This window comes from Eublepharis macularius, chromosome 1 (genome assembly GCF_028583425.1).
Source record: "Eublepharis macularius isolate TG4126 chromosome 1, MPM_Emac_v1.0, whole genome shotgun sequence".
NCBI classification, from domain to species: Eukaryota; Metazoa; Chordata; class Lepidosauria; order Squamata; family Eublepharidae; genus Eublepharis; species Eublepharis macularius.
The window spans coordinates 189228667-189254805 of NC_072790.1; the positions used below are offsets into that span (position 1 = coordinate 189228667).

Genomic DNA, 26139 nt, shown 5'->3' on the forward strand with positions numbered 1-26139 from the left:
GCCACGGGAAAAGTATAGTGCTGAGAGCTCCAGAATGATGTGCTTACACTCTGTCTAGGAAAGAAAGAAAAACAAATATGCTATGTTTTACTCCCACTAATGACTTTGGTAATTTTGGTCAGCGACTTTACTACACTGCAGCATTTTCTCAGGGTTTTTTAAATTAGCATCTTCCACTCTTTGACTGCTGAATCTTGCACCTGTAAGTGGACAAGAGCCTCTCCTGAGGCCATAGATAAGGATTAGGACCTTGCTTCTGGCGTTGTTGGTCACATTTTTGGATGTCTTTTGGGACTCAAACATCTAAATGTTCCTCTTCCTTACTGAACTTTGGAAGGCAGGTATGGCCCAGTGGAAAGTCAATGGGGTTGCATGGCTAGCGGCCCAGGTTCCATCCCCAGATGAGAGGGATATGAGTCAGTCAAACCATGTATACCAGACATCTTCCTGGCTGCTATTTCTACCAGAAATGTAACTCATAAAGGCTCCTCCAAGCATTTTTTTCAGTCTCCACTGTTTTTTCTTTATCCTACATTGAAGCCTTTCCTTGCATCATTCCAAGCAGAGAGATAAGCCCTTGTTAACTTTTTCCTTCTTGCACATCTCTGATGCTTCCATTATATCTGGGATTTTGGTGTGTAGCATTTCCATGTATGGAATGGGCACACTGAGGGTTCTAATGTATGTACCCACATTCACGAACATTCTTAATGTTATGGTGTCTAACGCCCTGGTCAGGATTCTCTGCCAGGAGTTCTCCCTCAATCCTTGTTTCTCACAATGCTATCCTTATGGCATTGTTTCTGACTTCTAACATTTGCACTCGTGAGTTTTTTGTCTTTTTTGTCTACTAAGGACTCAGTACTATTTTGTAGTGGTCATTCAGACTCAAAAAAGGACAGCATTATGGGTTGGCACACGCAGTCATGCTTTGTCTTCGGTGCATGACTTCAGTTCAGTGTCCTTCACCTATCTTGGCACTCTCTAGCAGGGCCTGTTTTTTCCTGCCACATTCCTATATATATTTCAGTAGGAACATTTTTAGAGAGCTCCCTGCTCCTTTGTAAGTACCTCCAGGTGAATGTCAGAATTGAATGCTAAGGAACTGTTGGGAAGCTGATCTTCCACAGTCTTGTTACTTTCAAAACTTCACACCTTCCTCCTTCAATAAGTGATCTTGCTACTCTCCCAGTGAGGGACTGCATAGAAGCCACAAAGAAGAAAACAAGGTTGCACATATCTATAATTGTTGTTCATTGAGTGGTCTTCTGTACAGGCACACATCCCATCTCTGGAACCTTCGTTTCTGGGGCATCTCAAGTGGTGTAGAGAAAACTGAGGGAGTAATACCCCTGCTCCTGGTCATGTGATGACTTTGGCAGGAAAGCTCCCAGGGGAGTAGGGGCACTCCTAGTCTTCTAGAAAGTTCTGGGAATCTTTTCTGTGGCCAGCCTGCACATACTCTTCATGGCCTTGGTCTGGCACACCTACAGGATTGCCTCCCTGCCATGCTTCTCCACGGCAGCTTTGCTCATCTGAACAGGGGCTCCTGCAGGTGCTACCCTGTTCAGCAAAATCAACAGCAGCCCATACATGGACTTCCTCTTTGGTGGCCCCTACCCTGTGGAATGACCTGCCTGAGGAGGTCAGGAGAGCCCCCATTCTCCTGGCTTTCCGCAAATGATGCAAACCCAAATTATTCAAAAAGGCTTTTTTACTCAGATAGGAGGGCTGTATTGTAGGGAGGGAATCTCAGATGATCCACTAATGAGTTAGGAACCATAGACTTTACCACTATGTTGTATTGGATTCTTGCTAATGCTATGTCTTTGTGAACTTGTATCTATTTATCCTATGGCATTGTTTATGGAAATGTTCTTCATACTGACTGTACTAATATCACACTGTATAATCTGCCTTGAGTCTCCTTGATAAAGGCAGACTATAAATGACATAAAATAAAATAAAATAAGCAGTCCTGATGTTTGCCTACACAACGGTTACAAGTAACTGCAACCCTGTCATTTTATAATATAGAAAAGAAAGGCTCTTCCATCTCTGTATGTGGTTAGTGCTCTGATGTATGATCAAAGATCAATTAACTATTTAAGAGGACATTTTTAATAAAGGGAATTGTGTTGTAGTAAAATGGAATTGTCCAGGAGTGCATCTGGGGGAGGGTAATTGTCCTGTTTATTATATGGATTATCTTGTTTTTACTACATTATCTTCTAGTTCTTGTAATCCAGATTTTGCATGATTTATAGTAGGTCTTGTACTGATTTTATTGCATTATTTTCTCATTTTGTAGTCCACTTTGACTGTCAGTGACAAAAGTAGACAGTAAAGAAAGTAAATAAATATAGGTGATGACTCCTATCTGTAATTAACTACTTTTGTATTGTTACTTTGATGGCAATTATAATATCCTGGTAATTGCAATAACTTTTATCAGTATGTCTGCAAGATTTTCTAACAATGTTAGCACAAGTGAGTCCAGTGAAATTCTTTAATAATATTCCATTAAAACTGAGGGCCTGTGAGGAATTGTGGATGAAGTAAATGGCATACCATTCCCCTGTCCTGTATAAATCTTACCTTCCAGGATACCAGCAGTGAAATCTTATGCAAAGCTATATCTTTCTTATTTAAATTGAAGACAATTGATTTAGAAAAGCATTGCAAAGCATTTAGGCACTTAAACTGGCCAATTTACCTATCCTCCTGTTTGCTTCTCCCCACCTCATTTACCTAACTCTCAGCAGAACATTTGGAGGCCAATGAATGTACTCAGTGCTCATCAGGCTATTTCTCCTTCGACTAACTTTGGGGCACTTGATGAAGATGATGGGCAGTAGGTTCAGGACAGACTAAAAGAAATACTTCTTTAGTCAACGGATAATTAAAGTGTTAAATTAACTGCCAGTAGAAATAGTGATGGCCATGAGTGTGGATAGCTTTAAAAGGGGTTAGACAGATAATGGAAGATGGGTCCGTTAACATCTACTAGAGTTAAGGGCATCTCCATGTGTAGAGAGAGCAAGCCTCTGAATACCAATGCTGGGAGGCAACATCAGGGGAAGGGCTCTGGCCCCTGGCCCCTGAGCCCTCTTTGCTGACCCTCCAGAGCAACTGGTAGGCTGACATGTGAAACAGTTTGCTGGACAAAGTAAACCACTGGTCTTATTCAGCAGGGCTTTTTCCTGGTGGGATTCTAATTGTTTTTAATTTAGAAACTATTTTGCATGTGCACGTGCGCATGTGCTTGCGCATGCGCATGTGCGCTCTCTCACACACACACACTTGTATTATTTATGTTATATATTTTATAGGTTCACCACACAAGAATTAGTTTCTTCATAAATGGTTTAGAAGAAGACAACACAGCTTTTGATTCCAGAAGTCTTGTTGGGTGGCATACGGATATCTCTGTTGATGGCGAATGGCGAGTTGGACAAAATGTTAATGGTAAGTTAGAATATGATTGGGAAAAATATACTATTTTATTTTTCAATTGGACAGTAAAATAATACTAATTATGCTAAATTTTCATATCTGCTTTCTATGACATATTCCCTTGTATATAAACACACATTATTCCTTCTTTATACATCTTCAGATTCTTAAATACTGCTGCAATAATGTTATACATATTTACTTATAGGTAACTCTCTTATCAGGCCTATTATTGGTTTGGAGACATTCTGGTAGTTGAGTAAGTAAGCAGGTAGGTATGGGCAGTGTGAGAACAGCTCACTCTGTACATGAGCAATGAGTTGTTCATGGCAAAAATACAAGACAGAGTTAATACCTTTATAGGACCCTTTAGGTATCTTGTGTCATTTAATTCCTGCTAAATTATTGGCCATGGTACCACTCTCTCATCATCTAGAGTGGTGACACTGAAGTGTAGCAAAGTTCAGGCCAGCAGTCACTTTTGTACACAACTGTGGGGGTACAGAGACTAAGACACCTGGATTCAATGATAGAGTCATCTAATTGAAACATATAACACTTCAGCCACTTTCAATTTAGGATAAGTTGCTTTTAAGTCAGTGCACTTAGGACTGAAGCTTGTACAACATTCATGAGATTATTACAACCAATGTGCTATAATCAGTCATTGCTTCAGTATCACTGTCGCTGACAGTTTCAGATGGGTAGCCATGTTGCTCTGCAGTAGAACTTAAGTCTAGTAGCATTTTAAAGACCAACAAATTTTTCAGGGTATAAGCTTCCAAAAGCCAAAGCTTCCTTCATCAAATACCAGTAGGAATGGAGATTCCTGAGCCTTTATATCCTAGCCAGAAGGTTGGAGGGGTGTTGCAAGGAACGGTGTCATGATGTAAAGGTACAATAGTACACTGTAGCTTATTAAGAGTATCTGTAGTGAGATCTGCTGAATTCTGCTCCTTTTTAAATGGGGTGTCAGGGCCACATTCTCCCTTGCTTTGAGTAGACAGTGGTCAGACCATGGTTCAGGTTGAATCTTCAATGCTGAAATCTCAAAGGCTCAGTGCAAGATTAAATCCAAGGTGTGACCTCTTTCATGTCTTGGCCCCACCATGATTTGAGAAAAGCCCAAGACAGTCAAAGCTGCTATGAAGCCCTGGCCTGGCCCCATCATGGTATCCTTAGCATGAATGAAGTCTGCCAGAATAATCAGTCTTGGTGCAACATAATGCTCAAGAACACCTCTGTCAACTTAGACAGAATGCCTACCAGGGAACTAGGCAGCTGATATAAAAGCAGTTTACCTAATCTATCCTCAGTCCCTCATGTAAGGAGGGTACAGTCAGTGTCAGTGATAGTTTGCACTGGGAGTCTGTGGAAGGACTCATGGAAGAGAACCCGTCAGACAAGACAGGCATTCTGTTTCAGTAGCTCCAGTTATATCTGGATGACCAGGTTTCATGTTCTCTCTTATAACGTTTAACATCTACCTGAAATAACTGGCAGAAGTTGTCCAGAGATTTGGATTAAATTATGCTCAGTGTGCTGATGATTTTCAACACTATTTCTCCTTGTCAGCAGAGCCAGGTGAGAGACAGGGAGTTTTAAACAAGCATCTAGAGGAGGCAATGAGTTATTTGAGGACCAATAACTACGGATGTGCGATCAGGGTTCATGAACCTACAAATTAGCCGGATTTATGCTGATCCAGCATAATCCGGCAATGCTGGTTCACAGAGAAGAACCCTGGATCCAATATGGGCAGTTGAATTCTCTTGGCCCATATTTGGCCACAGCAGGTAGCTGAAGGCAGCTGCAGCAGGCAGCCACCACAGGCAGTGGCAGCAGCAGCATGAATCAAGCCAAGCCAAATTTTGTGTTGTGGCAAGAAAGAAGCCTGAGGCTGGTGGAGTAGGGGTGAGGGAGGGAGCAGGCAGGGTGGATTCCCATCCCATCCCACCCCACCCCTCCACCCTCACCTGAGCTCCAAAAGAGCCCTTCAAACCTCCACCGCTTTTAAAACTTCGCGGCTTGTCCCCACCCAAGATTCTCAGGTGTGACATTGGGATTCTCAGTTTAGTTCCATTGGGCCTTGTTGGCTAAGCTTGCAAGGGAATTTTAATGTTGAACCACAGAATCCCAACCACAGGCTTTGGAGTTTAAAAGCCTTGGAAATGTTTCCCCCATAGGAAACAATAGAGAGTGACTGAGGGCAGCTTGTTCAGGGGACCATAGTATTGGACCCTGGGGTCCAATCCTCCTGAAATTTTGGAATTCTTTAGTGGACACTCAAGAGTAGGTTCCCTGCAAATTTGATGGAGTTTGCTATAAAAATGCTCCCCCAGGCCCCTGGGCATTTCCCCCCATAGGGAATAATTGCCAGATAAATCCAGGATTGTCTAACCCGAATCAGGGAATCTGACCTGGATTTTAGGAATACCATTTCTTTTCTTTTCTTTGGGGGGGGGGAAGGGTATCTCATACAGATCAACCAAATTTTGGAGGGGGGGCATATCTCTATCAATATCTTGAAACTCAATTCAAACAAGACGGGGATGCAGTTGGTTGACAATATAGCAAATGATGATTAGGAATCAGCCTGTTCTGTTTTTTTTTTGAAAAAATTTTATTGGGTTAGGATCAATTATTTTCACATTACAATCAATTCTCCCATTTCCCAATTTCTAACCCCCTCCCTTTCCCCCCCTTTTTGTTGACTTCCAACAGTTTTCCAACCCTTTGTCCCTTTTCCCTTACTTCCGGTTTGGGATTCATGGAGGTCTGAAGCAGCTCCATTTGCGGAGCTGACCGGACTGCCGTTTTAAGCGGCCGGTGGGGGAAATTTAGCCCGCGGCCGACTGCTCTCAGGCGGAGAGCAGGCAAAGAATGCTCAAGACCCTAGGGTGTGCTAGATCTCGGACGAGGGGGGGCTCTGCGCAAAGGGCCCCCTCCCGATCCTTGAGGTCCCACCCTGCGACAGGTCGGCTACGATCTCTGCGGCAGTTCTGGGGCCAATTCGGCTGGCATAAGACCTACATACCCAAGCTTCGATTGGGGAAAGAAGTGGAGAGGAGAAGTTATAATCGAAACAGCGATTACAGCCCGAGAAAAGTGAAAGAGAAGGTAAAGATCACTATCTTCTGATACGGGACAGATTGATAAAAGCAGAGAGGAAGAAAAGTAGATTTTCAAACTGCAACAGGCTAATAATAAGGAGGGGAAGACTCGGCAAGAGCTGTATTTGAAAAGAGACTAAGTTTAAAGAAGTTATTAAAGAAATTGGACCATTGTTTTGAATACTTGCGGTTATGGAGCTGTGAGAAAAAGATACCATCGCGAGACCTACTGTGGGAAGTCGGGAGACAGGAAGTACGTAATAACAATAGAGTTGCTGGAGAGAAGCGGCCCTTGCCGGAGGGCAGGAAGAAGGGAATCGCCATCTTTGAAAGGGGAAGGGTCGCAGCTTCAGCGGAAAAGGAAGTAAGCCATCTTGGATTACAAAATCATAGAGGAACCATAGAGAAAAGACGCCCGACATTTTGGACTCTTTAAAAATTATTGGCAAGAAGACCGGGACATTTGAAATAAAAAGACATTTAAATTTTACGCCACGGAGTTAAGGAAGAGAGTGGACTCGTGGGAGCGAGCCAAAGCAAGCCCCACGATGTCAAAAAAAGAGTGGCAATCGGCAATAGAAAACCTGGACAAAAAACTTTTAGATGTGATTAAAGAACTTAAGGACACGAAATTGGAGCTGATTAAAGAGGTTAAAGAGGTCAAACAGACAGTAAAATCGGAGCTGTCAGAAGTGAAAAAAGGTATGGAAACAATACAAAGTGAACTACAAGGAACGCAGCAGAGAGTTAAAACAGTAGAAGACGCGATGGAGAACTTAGCAGACACGCAACAAACAGAGATGAGACTGATGAGGGGAAGGATGTCGGTTGCAGAAACTAAACACATGGAGAAGCAGCTACGGTTTCGTGGCTTGCCAGAAGTGGAAGGAAAGTCAGCGCAAGAACAGATGACTGAGGTGTTAGCTGAATACCTGGGGAAGGAGGAGGAGGAAGTTGTGGCTATCCTTGATGTGGCATACCGTGTAAATTCGAGAATTGCAACCCAGAGGAAACTACCAAGAGACGTGATTGTGCAGTTTACGACACGAAATATGAAAGAGAAGATTGTGACAAAACAGTTTCAAGATCCATTGGAGATTGATGGCAAGACGATTATCATAATGAAGGAACTACCCAGGTCAGTGTTATTAGATCGGAAAAAATATAAAGTGCTAATTCAGATCTTGAAGGACATGAAAATCAGGTACAGATGGGAGTTACCGGAAGGTGTGTCCTTTGAGTTTGGAGGGGCCAAAAAGCGTATCAGATCTGAGCGAGAGATGGAGCGATTTATAAGGGACAATGAAAAGGACTTACCAACAAGATCATGAGTATGGAGTGTAAAGTTTTATCTTGGAATGTAAATGGACTAAACTCACCAAACAAGAGAAAAAGTATTTTCCACTGGCTATTAAAACAAAAATGTGATATTGTTTGCTTGCAAGAAACCCATATTCGAAAGCAGGATGCAAAATATTTAAAAATGGGGAAACTGGGCAATGAATTTGTAGCGGCCTCTAATAAGAAAAAAAGAGGAGTGGTGTTGTATATAAAAGAGGAGCTACAGCCAAAATTTGTAATAAAAGATGTGGAAGCCAGATTTATAGCAGTGGAATGTACATGGAACTTAAAAAAAGTATTGGTAGTCGGAATTTATGCACCTAACGGTGCAAAAGAGAGCTTCTTTGAGGATTTGAGGAAGCAATTAAATGATCTTTCATACGACCAGATAATTCTTGCTGGAGACTTCAATGGAGTGACGAACTTGGAACTAGATAAAAAGACATCAACTGTACAAAAGAAAAGAGGATTGTTACCAAAGCTTTTTTTTGAGCTGATACAACAGGAGACTTTAGAAGATGTATGGAGAAGAGAAAATCCTAAAAGTAGACAATTTACTTTTTACTCTTCAAGACACTGTACACTATCGAGAATTGATATGATCTGGGCCTCAAAAGACTTAGCGTTATGGACTAAGGAGGTAGAAATAATGCCGATGGTAGACTCAGATCATAATCCAATCATGTGGAAATTAGGGAGGAGGAGAAAAAGGAAAGCATGGAGAATAAATGAGGACTTGTTACAGGAAGGAGAGAACGTGGAGATGTTGAGAAGAGAGACAAAGTTCTTCATACAATATAACGTGAATAAAGAAGTACCAACTGACAAAGTTTGGGATGCCTACAAGGCGGTAATAAGGGGCATACTAATGGACTTAAATGGCAGAGTGAGAAAAAAGAAAGAGGAGAAGAGACAAGAGATTGAGGAGAAAATAAAAGCCAAAGAAATACAGTTAAAAAAGAGACCAGGGAAAAAGAAATTATATCAGGAAATTAAAATACTTCAAGAACAGCTGGCAGCAATGAATAATAAAGAATTGGAGTGGAACCTTAAAAGACTGAATCAGAAAGTGTTTGAAGGAGCAAATAAACCTGGAAAGTATTTGGCATGGCAACTAAAAAAGAGAAGGGAAAAGAAAATAATAAACAAAATATGTGAGGACAATAAAACGTATCTGGAACAGACTACCATTAGTAGAGCCTTTTACAAATTCTACGCTAAGTTATACAATAAGAAAGAGGTGAATAAAGAATCAATAGCGACATATTTGGAGAAAATGAAACTCCCAGTAATTTCGGAAGCTTGGAGAAATAGACTGAATAATGAAGTAACGGATGAGGAAATAAGTAAAGCAATACAATCTGCAAATCTGGGAAAGGCGCCAGGGCCAGATGGACTTACGGCTAAATTTTACAAGACAATGGCCAATGAACTGGCACCATTCCTAAAAGAGGTGATCAATGGAGTTTTAAAGGATCAACGGATTCCAGGTACCTGGAATGAAGCGAATATATCACTGATCCCTAAAGAAGGCCAAGACTTGACAAACGTGAAAAATTATAGACCTATATCGCTACTTAATAATGACTATAAAATCTTTGCGAAGATACTGGCGGAGAGACTGAAGGGGTGGCTTTCGGAAGTTATTGAGGAGGAACAAGCAGGCTTTTTGCCAGACAGACAAATCAGAGACAACTTGAGGACAGTGATAAATGCTATTGAATACTATGATAAGCGTTGTGATAAGGAGGTTGGTTTCTTCTTTGTTGATGCTGAAAAGGCGTTTGATAATTTAAACTGGGACTTTATGTTTGCCACTATGGAAAAGCTACAAATGGGAGAAAGATTCATTAGAGCAATTAAGGAAATTTACAGAGACCAAAATGCAGCAATTGTGGTGAATGATGAAGTGACTAAGAAATTAGCTATAAGTAAAGGAACAAGACAAGGTTGCCCGCTGTCTCCGCTGTTGTTCATTTTGGTATTGGAGATCCTGATGATACAAATACGACAAGATGAAGAAATCCGTGGAATAAAAATAAAGGATTATTCTTATAAGGTCAGAGCATTTGCGGATGACATAATGCTAATTGTAGAAGACCCAATGGAGAACATGCCAAAAGTGATAGATAAGATTAAGGAGTTTGGGGATCTGGCAGGTTTTTATATCAATAAAAAGAAATCAAAGGTATTATGCAAAAACATGACTAAGCAAAAACAACAATCGCTAATGGAAATAACGGAATGTGAAGTAACAAATAAGGTGAAATATTTGGGAATTGAACTGACTGCAAAGAACATAGACTTATTTAAAAACAACTATGAAAAACTATGGACTCAGATAGAGAGAGATCTGATCAAATGGAACAGACTGAATTTGTCATGGTTGGGAAGGATTGCAGCAGTGAAGATGAATGTGTTACCAAGAGTAATGTTTTTGCTACAGACAATACCAATCATCAGAGACTCTAAGCAATTCGAAAAATGGCAGAGGAAAATATCAGACTTTGTATGGGCAGGCAAGAAGCCTCGAGTGAAAATGAAAGTTTTACAAGATGCAAAAGAAAGAGGCGGAATGCAACTGCCCAATCTAAGACTTTACCATGACGCAATTTGCCTAGTGTGGTTGAAAGAGTGGATGACGTTAAAGAATAAGAAACTACTAGCTCTAGAGGGATATAAAAAAATATTTGGATGGCATGCATACCTATGGCATGATAAAGTAAAGGCGAACTCGAGGTTCCTGCATCATTATATACGGAGAAGTTTATATATAATCTGGAAGAAGTACAGAATCTATTTACAAGAAGGAACCCCTTTGTGGGTAGTTCCATATGAGGTGATAGACCCGAGAGCTGTTGATAATGAGCAACAATGTTTAACTTACAAAGAAATAACTAGAACTGAAGCATCTAAACTCAGAATAAAGACTCAGGAGGAACTATCACCTTATTACGATTGGTTCCAGTACAGACAGATTAGAGATTTATATAACTCGGACTCTGTAAAGGGAGGTATACGAACAGAGAATTCGGAACTAGAGCAGACCCTTTTTAAAGAGGACAAGAAAAGAATATCCAAGGTATACCAAGTACTGTTGAAATGGTATACTGAGGATGAAATAGTTAAAGTACAAATGGTGAAATGGGCCATAAACTTCAACAAAGAAATAACAATGGAGGCATGGGAATACTTGTGGAAGACTACAATGAAGATAACGACATGCACCAGTATTAAAGAGAACATTTACAAAATGATTTATCGTTGGTACATGACACCAAAGAAGATTGCGCTAGGGAATTTGAATACTTCTAATAAATGCTGGAAATGCAGGAAGCACGAGGGCTCCCTCTATCATATGTGGTGGACCTGTGAGGTAGCTAGGCAGTACTGGGGGGAAATAATAAGAGAATGAGTGAGATTTTACAATTTCAAGTAAATAAGAACCCAGAACTCCTGCTACTAAACCTGGGAATGGAGGGAATTCCAGCCCACCATAGGACGTTGATATTTTATATGACGGCTGCAGCTAGACTTTTGTACGCGCAAAAATGGAAAGTACAAGAAGTGCCAACTATTGAAGATTGGATTTACAAATTGTTGTATATGGCAGAAATGGATAAAATGACAAGAAAACTGAGAAATCTGGACCCAGGACAGTTTAACACAGACTGGGAGAAGCTGAAACAATATTTGGAGAAGAAATGGGAGGTGGGAGGAGAACTGTGGCAGTTTGAGAACTATTGAAATATAATAAAATGCAGAGGGGGGTGACTTTACCGGGGGGGAGAAGAGGTAAAAATGAATCTCTAAGCAGTTATGTTATTAGATTGATATATATAGAATAATAAATAGAATATTGATAGAAAATAACTAACCATAAGGGTTAACTATAAGGATTGACTAACTAATAATATTTTCTTTCTGATTTTGTACAATGTACCAAACTGAATATGTTTATATGAAGGTATATATGAGTCAAATTGATTGATATCATATATAAAATATCAATGTAAACAAATATAACTAAAACAGAAAGAAGAAGATAGAATGAATAATATATAGAGTATAAGTTAAGTTGGTTGATTTATATGATTGTATGGCTTATATAGTTTATATAGTTTACGTTATACAGAAATATTTGAAAACGGAATTATGGGATAAATTGTTTATCTATTATGGGTACAGAGTATTAAAAATAGTCAAAGAAGTATTGCTTAGAATAAAAGGAGAATATACATTTGATTAGATAGAGGAATATATAAAGAGGAATCAGCCTGTTCTGAATGGGTTGCATTCCCCCTAAGGGAACAACTTTTCAGGATAGTATGCTATTAGTTCCATACTTACAAATGGAGGATTAGATCTTTTCTGTAGTATGTAACACTTTATACCAACTGTGGTGCTACAGCTGTAGTCTTCCATTGAAAGTCACAATCTTTTCATAGTTATGTACACTCTGATTATATCCATCTTAGATTACTGTAATGCACTTTACAGGATGCTGCCTTTGAAGATTGTTTCAGAACTTAAGTTGGTTCAAGACTGCAGGCTTACTCTCTACTTCATACCTACCCATGCTCATATGACTGTACCCATCAGTTAGGATGGTTTACAGAGACCCTGCTCTATGTGCCCTGACCTTCAAAGATAATGGTGATGGTGGTCACTAGAGACAGGGCTCCTTCCCCCCCCCCCTTTATGTTAAAAAAAAGGTAGGATTGAGGGCGGATTATGTTAATGTAATGAAAGTGACTATGTATGGCTATGTAAACAAAGACATCAATACAATAAAATAAAACTAGAGACAGGGCTCAATTCTCGACAGTTTTCTCCATACAGCCAATTTTGTTAAATTTTGTTGTTTTCACAGGCAGGATTTTATGGGGTTTCCCTCTTTTCTTCTTGCCCACTTGGTGCTGCTATATACATTTTTGAGTTTTATAGATAGACTTCTGTTCTGTTTTATGACAGAGTTTGTACTATATACTTTTACTGGATTCTGTCCAATGAGATTCATTCACAGAGTTGACCTCGCAGAGTAGGACTTTCCCACTTTCCTTTCCTCTTGCAGCCCATTGCACCTCCTGAAGTTTGTTTCTGAGGGTTGATGCATCCTCAGGAAAAATACAGGGGCAAAGAAGGGGCCTGCAGTAGCATGGTAATAAGCAGTAATTGCTATTTCCTCTTCTGAAGATGGAAATAGAATTGCATCTTTGGAACTGCCAGTTGGATGCATCACAATCTACTGCTGTATAGGTAACTTAATTTTTTTATGGTAGGCTTATTTTGTATTTTTATCGAAATATATTGTGATTATCTTTTTAATGAAGAGGGCAGGATATTCATATTGCAATTAATATATATATAAGTTTCAGGCTTGATAATGCCTGTTTGGGCATCAAACCGAATATATCTACACTTCTAAGGCACCTTGGCTAAGCTTGCAAGGGAATTTTAATGTTGAACCAGAGAATCCCAACCGGGGGAGGGGGGCAGGCTGTGGCGTTGAAAAGCTTTGGAAATGTTTCCCCCATAGGAAACAATAGAGAGTGGCTGAGGGCAGCTTGTTCAGGGGCCCATAGTATTGGACCCTGGGGCCCAATCTTCCTGAAATTTTGGAATTCTTTAGTGGACACTCAAGAGTAGGTGTATTAGAAGTGTAGATATATCGAGTTTGATGCTATTTTTATCCTTCCCTTCATCCCAGATGATCAAGATGGTATTCATGGTTATCCCTTATTCCATTTTATCCACACATCAACCTTAATCGATTTTATCTTCACGCCAATCCTATGAGGTAGGTTAGGATGAAAGAGAATTACCGTCTGAAGATCACCCAGTGAGTTTCGTGACAAGCAGAAATGTAAAGTGGTTAAGTGCAGCAGTCACAGATCCAGAGGATCTAACTGCAGCAGGACTCTCATCTGGAGAACTGGGTTTGAAGCCAGCTGGGTGACCTTGAGTCAGTCACAGCTCTCCAGAGCTCTCTCAGCCCCACCCACCTCACAGGATGATTGTTGTGGGGATAATGATAGCATACTTTGTAAACCGCTCTGAGTGGGCGTTGTCTTAAAGGGTGGTATATACATTGAATGTTATTATTATTATTATTAAACCTGGGTCCTCCCAGGTCTAATACAAAGCTCTAACCACTAAACATACTGGTTTTCAGGTTATTTCATTAACACGTCCCTTGTGCAAATAAATACAAAAAATACTTCTAAAAATACTGCATTTCAGTGGAAGTGGGAAAGATTTAAAAAAAAAAAACGGAGTTACCAAAGAAATACCAATATGTAGTAATAGTTCTGGCTAAATATTTGGTGATGTGAAAACAAAATATTTTTTTCTCCTTGTTCTGAATCTGAACATTGCCATCAATATAAGGTTTTTGTGATTTTGCAGCTCCTTGCAGTTCTGTTTGGTGATTAATTGGTTCTGCAGATTTATAAAGGCTCAGTACTACTGATAAAGAACATACTGTAATTTGGAGCTAAGTCCTAAATATATCTGCATTTGGCTTCAAGAACATTTGATTTTTTCCCCCAATGGAACCATCAGAAACCTAGACATCAAAACTTGGAAATTATTTTGACTCACTTCGTGTTGATATTGTCACTTTAAACATCAGACACACAATAATTGTATAAAAAGCATGAAATCTTAAAAACATACCTTTCATCTTTATAGCATAAATTGACAGCTACAGTTATCCCTACTGTATCTCTTCTCTAATTAGAGGTGGCACATGGACTGGCTCATTACTTCTGTCTAATGAGCCAGCCTGTGTGCCACCTCTGTAATCAGATAAGGGATAGGTACAAAATGTTCCTATAAAGTTATTATAAATCATTTTAATCAAAAAATTAAGTCACTGCCCTCCACAGTTTTGTCCAGAACCAAGATGGTTTCATTCAAAAGAGGTAATTGTGCAAGAGAGATCTCTGTGTGCTGAATTTAAGATCCCCTCAAGCAGTACAGAGCTGTTTTCTGGTTCATGGAATTGGATTATTTATTTATAATGTATTTTGCAGGTTCAGAGCAATTTGTTGGGAGGATGCAAGATTTCAGACTGTACCAAGTGTCGCTTACAAACAGGTGAGGAAATTTTCCTTTTTATAAAATTAGAAATGAATAAAGTGAAAGAGCTATAGTTTTGATAAGTGTGCTTCAAAATGTCTAGATCCTCTTGGGGTCTTTCTTATAAAATAGTATGAAAACAAATTTAAGCAAAGACGTTTCATTAAAGACATAGATTCAGGCACATATACTGCAACATGGAGGACTGAACTGATTTCTTAGCTTTGTAAGTTTAGAAGACCAAGGGGAAGAATTGGCTGGGCAGAGGGTTATGTATGGCAAGTACAGGCCTCATTTCCCTATTATGGTACAGTGTGAACAGACTACATAATAAATGAAAACCACTAAGTAATGACAGACTAACTCTACTTAAGTATTTTATCTTCCTATTTGTAGTTTTAGACATTGACTGTTTATTCTCACCTTGAACTAGCAAGACCAAACTATGTGCAGAAAAAAGTTTCTGCTGGTGGATTCCTCTTGTTACAATGGTTCCTTATTCAGCTTTTGAAGTTCTCGTGCACCATGTAACTTGCACTGATATTCTCAACTCGTGCATCCATCTTTCTCTTGCCACTCCTCCAAGGAACTCGGAATAAAGTGTATGGTTCTCCTCCAACCCCATTTTGTGCTCCCAACAGCCTTGTGAAGTAAGTTAGACTAAAAAAAAAGTGAGTGACCCAAGGCCATCCAGTGATCCTTATTTTTTTGGTTTTGTACATTAATGAAATATGGTTTGGAAATGCAAATGATTCAATCTGTCTCGGTGCCATGCAGCGGGGGGGGAGGGGAATTTAATAATAATAATATAATAACATTCAAATTATGTGGATTCGGTTTCGTTTTCTCAGCCATGCCGGACGCTCCTCTCGGCTGGTCCGGGAGGAAACGACCGGGCACCCTGACCGGGCGGCTGATCTGCAAGGATTAGCCCCCAGGACTCCCAGGGAGGGAGCCAGGGTCCGGGACGCGGCGGGAAGAACCCCCCGAAATCAATGCGGGGGGGGAATTGCCCGTTTGTCCCTATGGAGGCCGGCAGACGTGCGTGGCGCCTCGAGTGCCGCCGGGCAACGAGAAACGGCAAATAAAAGAAACAGGCGGAAGCCTGTAAACAAGCGAATCCCTTCTGTTCTACAAGCGTTAGTGAAGGAGAGGTTGATCTGAAGAAGACTCGCTCTTCCCCTTCGGTGAGTTCCAGAATTTTGTTGGCGCCCCCCCCCCCCAAAATGGCAGCAAAGAAGCAAAGTCCCGCTCTCGGTAAGTCAATTTCGGCTACCTTGAAGGGAGAGTCGCTCGAAGAGTTGGTGCGCAGGGCGGTGGTGGAAGCCATAAAACCCTTTGTTGACAAGCTGAACGAAACTGATCAAAGGGTGGGCTTAATTGAAAGCGAAGTGAAAACCATTAAGGAAGTAGCGGGGGGGGGGACAGAGAAGTCTGCTCTGGAAAGTGCGTCACTTGTGAAGGCTACAAAAAAGGAGCTGAAGTTGGTTGAGAACCAGCTGATCGGGCTACAGATGGAACGAACGCAGACAATTTTGCGTCTCCAAAACGTGAAAGAGGAGGAAAATGAGGATCTGTGGGATGTGGTCTCGGAACTATTGGCGATACCCGCGAGGACGACTAAAGAAGAGGTTAAAAGCGCCATTTTGGAGGTCCGTCGGGCTTCTTCAAAATATGCAACAAAGCGACAGTTGCCTCGTGAGATCATTATTGACTTTTCATTTAAAAAGATTCGGGACACCATCCTATATAACTCATACAATGCGGATTTGGACTTTATGGGTTTGAAAGTCAAGATTTTGAAGGACGTTCCATTTCTAGTCCGGAAAAGACGTTTTAAGTATAAAAAGTTTGCAGCTCTTCTGAGGGACCATGGAATAAAGTACAAATGGTTATTCCCGGAAGGAATATGGTTTAGATATAAAGATCAGGCCTATAAGATACTATCAGAAGATCAACTAAAGGATTTTGAGGATAAAAACCCGGAATTCTGCTGCACCGAGAACGAAGAAAAGGAGAAGCCTGAGGGGGGGGGAGGAGGAGGAGAGCACCGCAACAGCGGTTGCACAGAGAGAATTGCGTCCGGGACCTAGAAGGGGGAGGAAAGTTTAATCAGAATTTGAAATGCTTATTTTCTGTATGATTAACCACTCCATCATTATCCTATGGAGCTATTTTTGTATTATGACAGTATGAAGGGAAAACATTGAAGTGTAGTGTTTTGTGTTTAGTGTTTGTAGGTTATCCCCCCCCTTTTCTTTCTCCATCCCCTTTGTCCCTTCCCTTTCCCCTTTCCTTGTGATAGTCTTGTTAGTGCTGTGTAGTGTTTTGTAGTTTGAAAAATAAAAAATTTATATATAAAAAAAATTCAAATTATGTTAAGTCATCCCTTCAGGATGACTTAACTCCCACTTAGAGTGGTTTACAAAGTATGTTATTATTACCCCACAACAAAACACCCTTTGAGGTGAGTGGTGCTGAGAGAGCTCCTAGAAGCTGTGACTGATCCAAGGTTACCCAGCTGGCTTCAGGTGGAGGAGTGAGGAATCAAACCCATTTCTCCAGATTAGAGTCCTGCGCTCTTAACCACTACACCAAACTGGCTCTCCTTAACCCTTCAGCCTCCATGATTTTGCTTTCTGACACAGGTTCTCCCACTATGCTGTTAGCATTTTGAAGGCAAAAATATATTTTTTAAAAGAAGACAAGGTGTGAGATATTTGCCTCTTCTATTTGAGTCCAGAGGGGAGATTTGAACTCAGGTCTCTGTGAGGTTCTGCCAAGTAACTCTCAAAGACCTCACTGCATGAGTGCAAGAACTGCATATTAAAGCATTTTATTTGATAACCTACTAGTTCATTCCCTACTACATTCTTTGCCAGGAATGGCATTTCTCTACAAGCACATAACATATATAGGATTCTAAGCCCAGCCCCAGAGTTCCCAGCCCCCTTCAGGAAACAGTTAGCTAAGTTTAATAGATGAGTAGCAGGACAAAGCAGAGATGATGTGTGAGAAACTCCAAGGCCATGAGGTTCAGCTTCTCAGGCAAAAGAGAAACCTCAGGCTGAGAAAGAGATAACAATAGGCTGTCACATTCCAGATGGAGAACAGCTTCTACCATCAGAGTTAGGTAAAGGTGGTCCCCCTGTGCAAACACCGAGTCATTATTGACCCATGAGGGGATGTCGCATCACGACGTTTTCTTGGCAGACTTTTTACGGGGTGGTTTGCCATTGCTTTCCCCAGTCATCTACACTTTACCCCCAGGAAACTGGGTACTCATTTTACCGACCTTGGAAGGTTGGAAGGCTGAGTCAACCTTGAGCCGGCTACCTGAACCTGGCTTCCGCCAGGATCGAACTCAGGTTGCGAGCAGAGCTTGGGCTGCAGTACTGCCGCTTACCACTCTGTGCCACAGGTTACACAGAATCAAACAACACACAGGACCTTGCAGAGTATGGCAGGAGACATCCTGACAGTCTCTCAGGTTCTAGTGACCCTTACAGCACACTTGTTCTCACTGGTCTAATTTCTTTTGAGAAAAGATACAATACTGGTAAATTAGTATCTTTGGTTGGTCTCACGTTTAGTTCCTGAATGTTCTCAAGTTATTAAAAGTGTGCTCCATTAGTCATCACCACCACCAAGGTGATTCATTCAGCAGAACTCACACCTTGCAGGCTCTGATCCCAACAGAAATTGATTATATTTTTTAAAAACACCAAATTTTAAATTAGTCTCTAAAAACAACAACATAACAACTAGCTGTAGTGACCCACTACTGGGTCACTTTTTTATGTTGATTGAGAGAACTATGACAAGGAAAACAAGAGGGCTGCGCCAGTCACCAAGATGAGCCTGAATCTATGTCTGTAATGAAAAGGCTTTCCTTAAATTTGTTTGTCTGTGGCTTTAAAAATGTTTGCTGTTCCCTTTGTTATGCATCTGATCCTTATTTCTTTGGGTTCTTTTAGAGACATTATTGAAGTAGGGTCTGGAAAATTTCCTGAACTCCACACTCAGTCCAAATGCCGTTGTCCTAGTAGCCATCCCAGGGTGCATCCTTTGGTGCAGAGATATTGCATCCCTAATGGTGCTGATGACACAACCAATGACCGAGTGCTCAGATTAAACCCTGAAGCCCACCCTTTAAGCTACATCAATGACAATGACATTGGAACTTCATGGATTTCATCTGTATTTAGAAACACAGAACAGCTGGACAATGGAGTTACCATCACAATAGACTTAGAAAATGGACAGTACCAGGTAATTTTAAGGCTCTCTTTTCCAATATACTGTGTATTGATGAAAACTGAACCATGTCTTTATAGGTTCACTAGGGTACAAGGAAGTTTCGTGTATCTCAGAATTAATTTGACATTCCATTTCAACCTTGTTAATTATGTGTAATTGGTTTGGGGAGAAAGGCTGAGGAGGACAGGTACCACATATCTCTCTTCTTTCCACCTTCCCTTTCTTCCACCCTTTTCATATGACATTGCAGTAATTTTCAAACATTCTGTCTTTGGGACATTTCTCCACATCAGCTTGTCTTCTAGGAACCCTACATGAAAATTCTATGGATGGATGGAGGGTTCTTGGAATTAGCCCTGATCTATACATGCACTACAATGAGATGGTAATAAGACAGTAGAATGCCGGTGTGGCCTATACCACTCCAAACTGCAGGTATATAGTTCCCCTATATTAACAACTTCCTGTAGGTGAAAAACATCAAGACCACAATTAGGAATCTCTAGTAATCACATCATTGGTCTTTTTGCCACACAAAAGACTCCCCTGCTGTTATTAACTTAACCTCTTATTTACCATTTTGGCTGAAATTACCTGTCGTTAGCATGTTCCTTAGGGGGATGGCTCAGTGGTAGAGCTCCTGCTTGGCATCTAGACAGTCCCAGGATCAGTCCCTGGGATCTCTAGTTATCATGTAGTAGGTGAACTACTGCTGAAGAACCGCTGTCATTCTTAGTAAAAATTCTGCAAAACCAACAAGAAAGGAACACATACTGCAACCTTTAAAAAGTAAAGTGCAACACAAATCTCAGAACCAAAGACAATAGAACACAACCAGGAAACACACTCAACAAACAAAAAACCAACCTGGCACCCCTCCCCCCCACCGCAATAACACTTCAAAAATTAAAGTGGAACAAAGGACCAAACAGAAGCCTTTAAAACTAAAAACAGCAGTAAAGCAAAAAGATTTAAAACAAATCAGAAATAAATAAAACCCAGGAAAACCTGAATGAAAAAAATAAAGAATTTTTTTTTAAAGAAAAAGATTCAAAGTCAAACCATTTCCTGAAGAGAATAAATTCAGGCAGGCAGCAGACCATGGCTTCCAGAAGAGTACTACAAAATCTGGGGATACTTAAATCCAGAGAGACCCATGAACAGACAAGACAGATCTTTCTACAAACGTAAAAAATACCTCAGGTTTGCAGAAAAATCTGAAATAAAAATACATTTTTTTTAAAAAACCCAAAATAATAGAAACAGTATCTACAGCTTTAAGAAACAAATGTCCTCAGTGGCTGTTACTAGGCAACTACAACAGTGTTGCCAGCCCTCAAGCTGGCTGTAAAAGGCAGAGAAAAGTGCTGTTTCCAGGACAGTTTTGGCCTTTGAGGGAGGACTTAGTGGGGTCAGACCCAGCAGCGACCATTGTGTGGCTTTCTACCACCCAACTTGCATGACTCAGCCACTCCACAATAGTCAATGTGGTGTATAAGTTAGAGTTTCAAACTAAGATGTAGGAGACCCACATTTGAATCATCACTCTGCCATGGCAGTTCACTGGGTGACTTTGGACCAGTTACATCTTCTTACATCTAACCTATCTCACAGGGTTGTTTTAAAGATAGAATGAAAGACGGAAGAATGATGTAAGCTGCTTTATGTCCCCATTCTGGAGAAAGGTGGAATATAAATTTATGTGGGGATAGATAAAAGTAGGTTGGTCAGTAGGTGAGAAAGAAGCAAGCAAAGGGGAGGAGTTTCAGGAGTAGGGAAAGCGGGAAATAGTGTGAGGAAGGGTATACAGGGGAATGAGTTGCCCCCTCATGTCCTTGTAGGTTCCCCACTATGCATCTAGGCCATAATTTTCCTGGGTAGAGGTTGCCTGGGGAGCGAAGGAGGGAAAGCTGAAGGCAAGGGGGCAAATAAAAGTAGCTGGTGAGTAGCAAGGAGAGAAATAAACAGGAAAAGGGAAATACTATGTGCGCTTTCAGGGACAGGCAAGAGGAAATAGCGGGGAGGGGAAAAATGAGATCTCCTCTCCCACAAGTCCTTGCAGGTCTCCAGCTTGTATAATATAATGTAATATATATTATATTGTATTGTACTGCATTATAATATAATAGCAATGCATTTTAAATGTGCTACACTGTTAAAGAAAATTAACAGCACTATAACTTTTTAAGTTTCAGGGCTCTGTGTTGATTTGAAAATATCTGTCATCCTGGTCTTCCAGTTTTTGATTATAAAACTTGCGTATGTCTGTCTTTTTAAAAATAGAATGGCTGGCTCTAATGCAGCTAATGTTGACCCATTGTGACCAGTGGAACAAAATCATCACAACTAAAACATGCCATCTCGCTTTTGTAATGAACTTTAGATAGATTGGGGCCAAGAAATGTTTTATTTTTATTTAGTGATTGATTTATATCATTTATAGTCTGCCTTTCTCACTGAGACTCAAGGCAGATTACACAGTTTGAGATTAGTACAGTCAGTGGCCATCGTCACACAGCCATAAATTTAGCACCAAACTAGCGCCATCTCCTGCTTAATACTCACCTTATTCCGGCTCTCTTGCAGTTTCCCCATTCTCCTCAATTCACGCTTTGTGACTCTTTATATCGTCTTTATCTGCTTCCATGCGAATGCCCTGGATTGACTATGAACGCTTTGCAACACCAAAACGCTCACTCTCCCTGATCATCTGTCCCACCTAACACTGATTCACCTGCCCTACACTCCCACAAGCCCCAACGCGACCCGCAGTTAAGCCTCAAAGTAATTTTTTTAAAAAAACATCAGCCTTATAGTGCTATAGCGCTATAGTGATATTCTACCATGGGCAGGAAACCTCTGCTACCTACCATAGTTGGCTTTTGGGTTGGCCCAGCACAACATTGGGATAATAGAAGAGCGATACAGCGCAAATATGCAAAAAAATCTTTTAAAAAAGGGGCAGGATTTTTAGGGCCCCGTTTCCGGAGGCACTTTGACTGACCGTCGAATTGTGCTTTTCCCTTTTAATGTGACTGACTGGAAGCGCAAGCAGTCATCAAAAGATGGGAGAATCTGTTCTAATAACAATAACAGAAGAAACGATTTCTAGTGCAAAACTGACGAAATAAGGGCCCGTGTGACGACAGCCAGTATCAAGGACATTTCCATAAACAATGCCATAGGGTAAATAAACACAAGTTTACAAACACATAGCATTAGCAAGAATCCAATACAGAGATGAAATGCTGAAACAGAACACAAGCAATTCTAGGGCTGACATTAGACAACATGAAGCTCGGGTAGCTCATAGGAGCACATAATTAAAATAACAGATAGTACATCAGGTAACTTAGTGGTGAAGTTTATGGTCCCTAACTCATTAGCAAAGCATCTGAGACCCCCTCCCTACAATACAAAAGTCTTTTTGAGTAATTCGGTTTTGCATAATTTGTGGATACCTAGGAGAGTGAGGGCTCTCCTGACCTCCTTAGGCAGGCCATTCTACAGGGTATGGGTCACCACAGAGAAAGCCTGTGTATGGGCTGCTGTTGATTTCATGCGCAGGGTGGCACCTGCAGGGGACCCGGTTCAGGTAAATGAAGTTGCCATGGAGGAACATAGGGAGGGAGGTGGTCCTGTAGGCATGTTGGACCAAGACCATGAAGAGTTTTGAACTGAGCATAGTAAATGATAGGTTCACGTCAATGTTTTGTGTTTTGCTTTGTGATTTTTAGGTGTTTTACATTATACTGCAGTTCTTCAGCCCACAACCAGAAGCAATGCAAATACAAAGAAGAAAGCAAAATGACTTGGACTGGGAAGACTGGCAGTACTTTGCAAGGGACTGCAGTGTGTTTAAAATGCAGAACAATGGGTCACTAGAAAATCCAGACTCTGTCAACTGTCTCCAGCTTCCTAGGTATGAACAAATAGTAAATCGATAATTTAATAAGTTTACATTCTGAAGTCAAAGCAGGTGAAATCTAGAATGTAGACAATCTTGGTCCACAATGTGAGGTCAGTAGCAGCCCTCAGATTTATTTGGGATGAATTGAAAAACAGTATGAGATCAATAACCATGAAGTATAATCAGGGAATGTTTAAATGGACTACGGAAAGAAGGTCCACATATTCTGATCAAGGCATAGCCTGTGGTTCTGAGCCAGAAAACTGAATACAACCTGTACCCCAAATAAACTCTTGAAACAACCTGTACCACAAATAGTCTTGAAACAATCACAAAATGGATTACATTTGACTGTTATGGGCCTCTTAAAGTACAGCATTTTAGATATAGCCAGACCTCACAAAAATGTGGAGGAGGAAACTTCTTGGTACTCTGCCTCCTCATCCTGTCAATACAAAAACAAGACTTGGAAGATTCTTTATATGGCAGAAACTGGAGGGCAAATGTTTCTTGTCCCTCACTATTTCATCATGCCTCATACTTTGCAACCTGTGAATGTAGAATGTGCAGTGGTAATCCCATTCCAAGGATGAAGTTAATGTTCATTTGGAGAAGTACATATATAGTACATCAAGATGGGAAGGTAATAAGGATAAGTGTAAGCCAACAAGTCAACACGAGGAAACCCCTGATATCTCCCCTCTGCTAGTTCCAGAGGTCTTTCCCTACAGTGAAAAAACATTCAAATATGCCTTCCTTAATCATGTTCATGATCATGTTCTCAGCTCTGCTGCTCACAACTGAACTTGTTTCGGGTAGGATAGGCTTTGTACTGTTCCAGCATCTGTTTTCCAGAAGGTCCTTCTCAGCAGCCACTCATATATGTGTTCCCTTTCACCTTAGTCTGTTAAAGACAAACAGATGAGGTCCTAGAAATTCTGTATATAGACCTCTGAAATGTTTACACATGACACATACACACACATCAGATGTGTATGGCCTTGATTTGGATCAAGCGTGTTTGTGTTTTAAACTCTCTCTCTGCCATTTTTCTGATAAAAACTGGATCTGCAGGTTTAATCCCATAAGGCTATTCATTAGGCTGTTTCAAGTCAGGAAAATGGCATACATGAGGAAAGCTTAAAAACATTCATGCTGATCCAAATCATAGTCCTGCATACCTATTTTTTTTTAAAGTTTGGGAAATCTATACATGCAACTCCCAACATCTTGTTGGAGTTGGCCCTTATATGGAACTGTTTAACTTCCTCAGCAGAATGTTTATTTCTCCTGTCTACTTACTTCACCTTCCCTCCCCAACAGCCATGTTTTAATTGTTTTTATTTTTTGTAGGCATTTTAGCTCTGGGATTAATTGTTTTAATAATGTTGTGAGGTTCCTCCCTCACTGGCATCCCCACCTGACGGCCTGCCATCCTACCAGCTCTGCAGGCAGGTGTCCTTCGACCACAGACAGGCAGGGAAGGGGGTTGCACCACCTTGTTCCTTCTCCTGCCCTGGGAGTAATAGCACACTCCAGCTGCCTCTCCCTGCAAAATCCTCCTCTGCCCTCACAGGAACCTGAATTTAAAGACCTCCCCTTGCCCCACCTCCCTAGCTCTGCTCCTAGTCTCCCTGACTGGCCCTGCTCCCAGCCTATCTGATGGGAGGGCTGGGTAGATGCTGCAGTTTCCTGGCCCCACCCACTCCATCCCAGCCTAGGGCGGGGCATTTGGTCTGCTCTCTGCCTGGCTTGCTCCTGCTGCTTTTTAACCTTTCCGAGCGGCTCCCCTGGCAGCTTGGGGCCTCGGCCTGCCTGGCTTGTGTTGATGGCAATCTCCTGTAGGCCTGGATGAGGTGGAGCTGTCTGGGCAACTGCCTGGATGAGGTGGAGCTGTCTGGGCAACTGCCAGAGAAGGGTGAGTCTGCTGAGTGGCTGCAGGCTGTTCTCCAGAGTTGTGCCTGGGTATCAGCTGCAGCTGGCCTAAGGGTGAAGGAGGCTTGGGGGCTTGTAGAGGCTCCTGCAGCTGAGGTACTGCCAGAGGCCACGCTGCAGGGCCTGAAGATGGTGTCTGCTGCTGCAGGGCTGGTGGGGTGGGTGGACAAAAGGAAGGTGTTGCCAGACATATGTGTTTTTGTTGGTTTTCATGGTTTTAAAAATGTGATTTTATATATTTTAATTTATTAATCAATGCTGGCAGAGGCATCAAGGTGTCAGTGTCTTTCATTTCTTCTCCCCTGTATGCTTTTCAGAATCACTGCTTGAAGGACTCTTGGAGCTTGGGTGGGGATGGAAGGGTGGTACTATGCCTCCTGCCCCCCACCAGCCTCATGCCACTTTCTTGCCTCAGTGTGGTGCTTGCCTGCAGCTGAATAATCCAGCCTTATCAAAGTCTGGTTTCCTGGATCCAATCCAGGTTTCTCCAATATGAACTGGCCAGGGTAAGCCAGATGAGTATGAATCTGGCTATGTAGCCAATTCACGAATCCTGGATTGTATACCCCTACTGATTACTCATTGGTTGCCTAGGTTAGTGGCTGGTCACCACTTGCTGTTTTTTCTCTCTCTATTGCACATTAAAATACTCAAGAGGCTGAACATTTTGTACTAAGCCAGATAACCATAGTTGTATTTGAGTTTGCCTTCTGATGGGTATCTCGTCAATTCAAGAGCCTTATGTTACATATTGTCCATCTTTTTTTTAAAAAAAGAGAAATGTCTGCCTTCAGCCATATTTGTCAGTTAGCACCAAATCCTGGCAGAATTCAGGACCTAGTCAGCATCAGACTTGTGTTGCACTTGTCTCAGAAGCCATCTGGGAACATTCCTCCAGGTGCAGTAGGTGTTTGTTGTTGTTGTTCGCTGTTTCAGTCTTAGCAGCAAGGCTTTTAAAGTGTCAGCATCTTTTTCTGGGCTTTCACAATTCAACATTCTAAGGGAGGAACAAGAGGTCACTGAGGGTACATCACTATTTCA

General features: G+C 41.3%; 1 protein-coding gene across 1 annotated transcript in view; it reads left to right on the top strand.

Moving 5' to 3' along the window:
- USH2A (usherin) overlaps window positions 1-26139 on the top strand; it is an 843391-nt gene that overhangs the window by 73439 nt on the left and 743813 nt on the right. The window contains exons 3-6 of the mRNA XM_054970549.1: window positions 3333-3468; window positions 14948-15011; window positions 18971-19265; window positions 22991-23175. Coding sequence (XP_054826524.1) covers window positions 3333-3468; window positions 14948-15011; window positions 18971-19265; window positions 22991-23175 — 680 coding nt within the window. The remainder of the gene's footprint in view (window positions 1-3332; window positions 3469-14947; window positions 15012-18970; window positions 19266-22990; window positions 23176-26139) is intronic.